Raw genomic sequence first — 7353 nt, 5'->3', positions numbered from 1 at the left:
GGCGAACAATGAGGACTGATGAGAAGCCAAGGTCAATGACAAGGGGTTTTGATCCTACTTCATGTTCTGGCTTGGTGGGAGCCTAGCCAGTTTGGACGTTCACCTTCCTAGACATGGACGTAGGGGGGAGGACCTTGGACTTTCCACAGGGCAGGGAACCATGACTGCTCTTTGGATAGGAGAGGGGGGGTGAGAGGAGTGGGGGGAGGGGGAGAAGAGAGGGGGTAGGGGGAGAAGATTGGGGGGAGGGGGAGGGAAATGGGAGGCTGGGAGGAGGCGGAAACTTTTTTTTCTTATTCTCAATAAAAAAAAAAGAAGGAAAAAAATGAATAGATGAATAATGAAGGAAATGATAATTACTGTGCCTACCTAATATGTGTAGTATTCATATGTTAAAATGTATACAGAAAAATATGGTGAAGAGAAAAATAAATAGCAAATAAATAAATGTTTTTGACTAACACAAAGTCAGGAAAGTAGGCATAGGTCTGGCCCTTGGCAGACAAATAAATTCTCTGCCTCTCAAGGTAAATCATTCACCTTAACTGAATATCTGCACTGTGAGAGCAAGCTCTGTCTGCTTTAACCTTTCTCCCTCCCACTGAGAGGCAGGCAGTCACTAAAGGATTTATACAGGAGGTAGAAGGATTCATGAGAGTGAGGAGAGCCTGCGACCCAGGAGTGACTACACCATGAGTATCTCTGCTCTGAGCCCCACCAGACTCACAGGCAGCATCTCCAGCTTCCTGCAAGTGGCCTCCGTGCTCGGCTTGCTTCTGCTGCTGTTCAAAGCGGTCCAGTTCTACCTGCAGAGGAAATGGCTACTCAAGGCTTTCCAGCAGTTCCCATCCCCACCCTTCCACTGGTTCTTTGGACACAAGGTATGGAAAGAAAAGGATGGGAGGGAGATCAGAGAGGATTAGAGGTACAGGAAGGATGGAGGTGCAGAGACTGACCATCAAGTTCACAGGACAAAGCTCACTGTATAAGAAGTCCACATACTTCGTGAGACACAGAGCTCAGGTTGAGACACAATCCAACATTAGGGTGGCTCAACTTGTCTGGCTGTAGCCAGCTCTGTACTGATAGCCTACACTTGAAGGCTGTGGTTGAACCTACCTAGTCTCCTCTTCTGCAGGCTGAGCACCTTCAACAGCCTCTGCTGTTCTCAAACAGCTTCTAGGTGGTTCCTTGCATAATCATTCACGGTTATTCTCTCCCAAGCTCAGGGCTTGCTGGGAACGCAGAAGTCAGTGAGAAGGAAGTCTGGTCCCGTGAGGTTCTTGGTGTGGCAATGGTACACATCTCAGGAGCTGTCAAGCACAGGAATATTTAACCTGCAGGAATGAGCTGTTACCTGGCCCAGATGATTGCCTACCCCAGATGAATATTCAGGATGGGTGGATAACAACTAAAATCCTGAAATCATGGCACAGAAAGGAATAAAGCTGTGTAGTGTCCTCACATGAGGGAACCAATGTCAGAATTTCCTCAGGGTCTGTTTAGTTCTCTCTTCTCCTTCACAAGCCACACTCTAAGCAATTTTCATAAACACACCATCACTTCCCTGCACCACAGTGCTCACACGTGTCTGAGATCTCCCAGGAAGGAGATAGTGCAGCCCCTTGAAGATTATGAACGGAAGGTATTGACCCCTTGCACTGTCACCCAGGAAATAAGGACCAGAACCAAGAAGTAGGATGCATGAAGAAGCATTAACAAAGGATTTTCAATTAATGCTCTTAGAAGGACATGGGGATGTTTACTTGCAGGCAGAGCTGAGGATCCACCCAACAGCACTGTCAATTCCAGCACAGGACCAGACCCCGGTGTAGCAAAGCTCTGAGTGGTAGCACAGATGGTCCATCAAAGAGTTACAAACCCTGGCTGCATCTGGAGAACTATGTTCCTCTGCTTGTTGTGCTCTCGCCTTCAGACCAAAAAAACTAAACTAGAGTCCCACCTCTTTATCTTTCCCTCAACAGGAGTTCAACGGTGATCAGGAGCTACAGATGATTAAGAAGGCTGTGGAGAATTTCCCAAGTGCCTTCCCTCGCTGGGTATGGGGGAGCCAAGCTTACTTTACTGTCTATGACCCAGACTACATGAAGTTGATTCTAGGGCGATCAGGTGAGTGTATATCATTCAGAAATATTTGTGCTGTCGTCTTTGTAACTAGCACAAGGCTGTCAAATTGAAGAACACTATAGTACTAGACCATTGCCATAAATACCCTACCAACAATTCTCCCAGGAGACAGGCCAGAATATGATCAACACCTCTCAGTACTGAAATTTCAAGTTTTTAGCCAAAACTCTTTATCTTTCTTTGCTCTTTAATCAAATTAAGATGGTAATTCATGTAAATTGTTCCAGGTCTGAAAAGAACACCTCAAGTGGACTTTGGTTTGAGTTTGAAATCTCAATTGTTATCTGCCTAGAATCACTGGATAACTAACTCATGATCTACTGTAATACATACACATGCACACGTGCGCAAGAAAACACACACACACACACACACAAACACAGTCACACCTGTTCTTTTCTTTGAGTATGGGCACATGGCCTGCTCCTCACCAATTCACCATCTGTGCTCCGGAGGAGTTCAGCTACTGCTAGATGAATCCTGCCTTCCTAAGCCTGACTGTTACACAAAGCTAGAAGGAGAAAGAGGAGATGGACAATGACACAGGACAGTCTGCCAACAGACAGCTCTTAAAAGATCACAGATCCGTGGCTTCCACCACAGCTGCCTCGGAGCTGCCTGACTTATCCCATTTCTTGTTTCTGTTTCAGATCCAAAGGCACATGGAGCCTACAGATTGCTGGCTCCTTGGATTGGTATGTGTGTCTGAATGGAGAATGTGGTCTGGCCCCAGTTCGAGCATCCAAGATCTGTGACTCTGTTTCACAGAGAACAAAATATGACAGGCTACCATTGCCTTGATCTAGCCCTCCTCTCCTTGGCCCCCAAAAAGTAGAAACTAGGCCTCTGACCCTTCACTGCTCCACAGTGCTAGCTAACCACTGTGTATGTCCTGCATTGATCTACACGCCATTCCCGATTCTTTTGCTATATTTATCTCACAGATGTAATCATCACAAACTGTATGCCAGTCCTACAAGCAAGGGAATTCATGTTCTGAACTCTACCATTCTTAGTCCTCATCCTCAGTTTCACTCCATAGAGCCCCCTCCCCTACCAAACGCATGTGTGCGTGCACACACCCACACACTCACACACTCACACATACACATAGATTACCTAACAGGCTCTCTGATTCAAACTCTCACACATGTACACACATCTCTGGCCCAGGCTATGGTTTGCTCTTGCTGAATGGACAGCCGTGGTTCCAGCACCGGCGCATGCTGACCCCAGCCTTCCACTATGACATTCTGAAGCCCTACGTGAAAACTATGGCTGACTCAGTCCAGCTGATGCTCGTGAGTTCGTTTGATTTTCTTCTCCTCTACTCCCCTCAGCTCTGCTGTGCGTTCTACATCACTGGCTGCTTCTAATCTTGCTGGGACTACCACAGCTTCACCATCATCATCTTCTTCTTCTTCCTTCTCGTCTTACTCCTCACACTCCCCTCACTCTTCTTTTGCTCTCTCTATCTCTTCACCTACTCAGAGTGTGCACAAATAATCTCCAGATGTGTATTCTAGTATGAATACAGGTTCTTCCAACATAAGCAGAACAGAAATATTCCAGGTACTAAATATGATCATACTTCCTCATTGCCCAAAGCAAAAGCATCTTGATAGATAGAGACTCCAATTGCCTATTCATGTCCTCAACTTCAGGGAACTTCCTAGGACAATACCGAGTCAGTGTTTCTCTGGGTCTCAGTGCCTCTGCATGGACTTGAGTGATTTCACAGATAAACAGACACAAAATCCACACTGTCATACCCAAACTCCCCACACCACAAACTATCAACAGAACTCTGAACTGTGACTCAATTGTTCTCCACAAGCTTTTGATGAATACATAGTAACTGAAGTCACTGGTAGTTCTGTTTGAAGTGCGGATAGTTGCTTCCAGGGCTTTCTTACGCTCTATACATGGAAGTCCTGCCATTGTCTCGGGTCAGGCTCAGCTCTCCTATACTGACACATCGTCTTCTTTACCCTCAAAAGAGCATCATTTGTCAGATAAAACACCTTAACTAGTTGCACACTTTTGAAACTTGTTTCCTATCTTATGGGTTTCTAAATTTAATTTTGAAATAATTTACAAAATTTGATTTGCAATCTGTATAATATATTATCTAAATTGAAGGACAGAGAACACATATCTGAAAATATACAGAAACAGTACAGTACATGAGCACAAGTCTTCTGTGGATATTAGGTCAATGTTCCCCTCCTACTGCAGGACAAATGGGAACAGCTGGCTGCACAGGACTCCTCCATAGAGATCTTTCAACACATCTCCTTGATGACCCTTGACACCATCATGAAGTGTGCCTTCAGCCACAAGGGTAGTGTCCAGGTGGATGGGTAAGTGGCAACTTTTGAACTTCAGGGCCTTTGGTCTCATCTACTGGGATGGCCTCATCTGACATGCAGGAGGTAAGGCACCGTGAATACTTGCCTCCACAAAAAAGTCAAGAGTCTGAGCCCATTACAGATCATTTACTTACACAATCCAACCCTGACCCAACCACAGACCAGTGATTCTTACCTAAGGTGGATGCTTACATATTCATGTCACCTTCTGTAGTCTTGAAAGTTACAAGGATTATAAAACAGAATTAAGGTGTGCCTCAATGCTCTCTGGCTCAGTGATACAGAAAATCCAAGAGTTCATTTATCTGGAGGTCAGATCTCCCCATAGTCTAATCTGTTCTATATCTTCTTCCTCAGAAATTATAAGACCTACATCCAGGCCATTGGGGACCTGAACAATTTATTTCATTACCGTGTGAGAAACATCTTTCATCAGAATGACACCATCTACAGTCTGTCCTCCAATGGCCGCTTGGCCGACCGTGCCTGTCAACTTGCCCACGATCATACAGGTTCTGTCTGTAGCTCACGTCTCCCCTCCCTTCCCAGGGTTAGCTCAAAGGGGCTGTTGATGACTTCTGAGGCAGATCTAGGCCCTTCAGTGCACTATAGTGCCTGGGTCACACACATATAGATATTCTCAAACTGCAAATGTTTGAGTTGGGTTGTCAGAATTTTAGGGACTGTATAGGTGTCATCATATTGGTTACTTTTAGTGAGATATGACCCAGCATCTCAAGCAGAGCTTCCTTGGCCCGTGGTCCTTGTCTACATCAGATTGTACTGGTCTTCTAACCCTGCCCACTCCTTACTTGATGATCCATGTATAGCACATATCTTTAGGCAAGGAGACACATGGTGCTACATGGGGTTACTGTAGCTCTGGAGTCTATGTGATATTAATGTTCTGGAACAGATGGAGTGATCAAGCTGAGAAAGAATCAGCTGAAGGATGAGGCAGAGCTGGAGAAGGTTAAGAAGAAGAGACGTTTGGATTTTCTGGACATCCTCTTGTTTGCCAGAGTGAGTGTGTATCACAGAGCTTGTGTATCACAGAGTCTGCCTGGGAGCACACAGCAAGGAACAAGCACAGCTCTGATGACACCTGTTGTCTCCCTCAGACGGAGAATGGGGATAGCTTGTCTGACAAGGACATCCGTGCTGAGGTGGACACATTCATGTTCGAGGGCCATGACACCACAGCCAGCGGACTCTCCTGGATCTTCTATGCTCTGGCCACACACCCTGAACACCAACAGAGATGCAGGGAGGAAGTTCAGAGCCTCCTGGGGGATGGATCCTCCATCACCTGGTAAGAATTCAAAAGGTGGAAGAACCCCTATTCTTTGGGTAGGGAGGAGCAGCTGGTCTCCAGTCTACCTGAACATCAAGATGGACCTTGTTTCAGGGATCACCTTGACCAAATGCCCTACACCACCATGTGCATCAAGGAGGCCATGAGGCTCTACCCACCTGTCCCAGGTGTTGTCAGAGAGCTCAACACACCTGTCACCTTCCCTGATGGGCGCTCTTTACCCAAAGGTATGAGTTTCCAAGATCTGTTCACCTAAACTCATTCCAGAGATAAGGGAGGATCAGCAATCTGTGTGCTTTAACAGTCCTGAATTCTGCTTGGTGCACATTTCCTTTTTAGCAATAGATTACTCTAACTCATAAATACATTTTTTTAAAGTGGGACATATGCTTAAATTATCCTCTATAAGGTAAAAGGATCTCCAATTCTGATAGTTTGCATGAATAATTTTAAGTATATCTCTCCCTCACTAGATAACACTCCTATTGAATCTGCATCCTTCTCATGATGCATCCATTCAGTTTGGGAACACTGACATTCTTTGATTCTCATTCTCTAGACTCAATCCAGATGATAACACTATGTAATTTCATTGCTGTTCTTATCCTTAATATGCCCTCACTGTTACATAAGTATGTTTTCGTGTTGTGGCTGAGAACACACTTGCACATTTGCACATACAAGTGGAAGCCAAAGGTCAACATTAGTTTCATTCCTCAGATACCATCCACCTTGATAATTTTGAGGTCAGGAGGTCTCTCACTGATCTGTAAGTCACCTATTAGGCTAGGCTGGATGTCCAGTGGGTGCCAGTCCCCACCTCACCAGCATTCAAGGACAAATATGTGCCACTAACACAGCTTTTCATATGGATTCTACAAACCAAGCATAGGTTTTTAAGTTTCTACAAGTCTTCACCAGTTCATCTGTCTCTCCAACTCTAATTGTCACGTCTTTTATTATCCTCTACACTTAATATAATTTGAAGAATTTTTACCTATAAAGAACTTGTATTTTTATATAAATCAGTAAAAACAAAATGACTGCAGGCTCTTGTCAAGGCTGTTGTTTAGTCTCCATAAGCTGATGATGGTAAGAACCTATTGCTGAAGACAACTTACCTATGTCATCAAACACAGAGAAAATTACCTATTGTCCAATCAGCAGCCCTAATTTTTAACCCAAATATTTAATAGGCTTTTTCTTCAAGCTTGTTTAACTGATAATTTTATATTTTTACATACATATATACATATATATATCATGACTCAATCTTTCAAAAATTATATAAAAGTGAGACCTTGCTTCATATTAATGTCTACATAAAATCATTCCTATTATATAGCTACTTGGATTGTTTTTAGTAATTTTTTCTATTACATATGAACAGTGCATTTATAAATATACTACTATTTGCATATCTACATATTAATTTATAGAATGAATCCTTCAAAATATTTATGGTCACAAGGCATATACATTTTTCAAATTTAAATGTTTAATTAATTATTAAAGTGT

The 7353-nt window shown here is 43.8% G+C and overlaps 2 protein-coding genes across 6 annotated transcripts in view; one reads left to right on the top strand and one right to left on the bottom strand.

The window, feature by feature from the left end:
• Cyp4b1 (cytochrome P450 family 4 subfamily B member 1) overlaps positions 1 to 7353 on the bottom strand; it is a 102668-nt gene that overhangs the window by 30148 nt on the left and 65167 nt on the right. The window lies entirely within an intron of this gene.
• LOC126515836 (cytochrome P450 4A10) overlaps positions 576 to 7353 on the top strand; it is a 21664-nt gene continuing 14886 nt past the window's right edge. The window contains exons 1-9 of one of the 3 annotated variants that reach the window (XM_050165797.1): positions 577 to 881; positions 1986 to 2130; positions 2799 to 2843; positions 3322 to 3449; positions 4387 to 4511; positions 4878 to 5032; positions 5437 to 5543; positions 5642 to 5832; positions 5929 to 6062. In XM_050165797.1, the coding sequence (XP_050021754.1) occupies positions 693 to 881; positions 1986 to 2130; positions 2799 to 2843; positions 3322 to 3449; positions 4387 to 4511; positions 4878 to 5032; positions 5437 to 5543; positions 5642 to 5832; positions 5929 to 6062 (1219 nt within the window). In that variant the 5' untranslated portion in view covers positions 577 to 692. Of the gene's footprint in view, positions 882 to 1985; positions 2131 to 2798; positions 2844 to 3321; positions 3450 to 4386; positions 4512 to 4877; positions 5033 to 5436; positions 5544 to 5641; positions 5833 to 5928; positions 6063 to 7353 lie in introns of all 3 variants that reach the window. The other 2 variants (XM_050165800.1, XM_050165798.1) reach the window with 2 other exon arrangements.

The sequence above is a fragment of the Alexandromys fortis genome, unplaced genomic scaffold (genome assembly GCF_014885135.2).
Source record: "Alexandromys fortis isolate MF-2015 unplaced genomic scaffold, M_Fortis_MF-2015_v1.1 scaffold_157, whole genome shotgun sequence".
Classification (NCBI taxonomy): Eukaryota; Metazoa; Chordata; class Mammalia; order Rodentia; family Cricetidae; genus Alexandromys; species Alexandromys fortis.
Note: the sequence above shows the minus strand (reverse complement) of the source record. Positions and strands in the feature narration are given on the sequence as shown.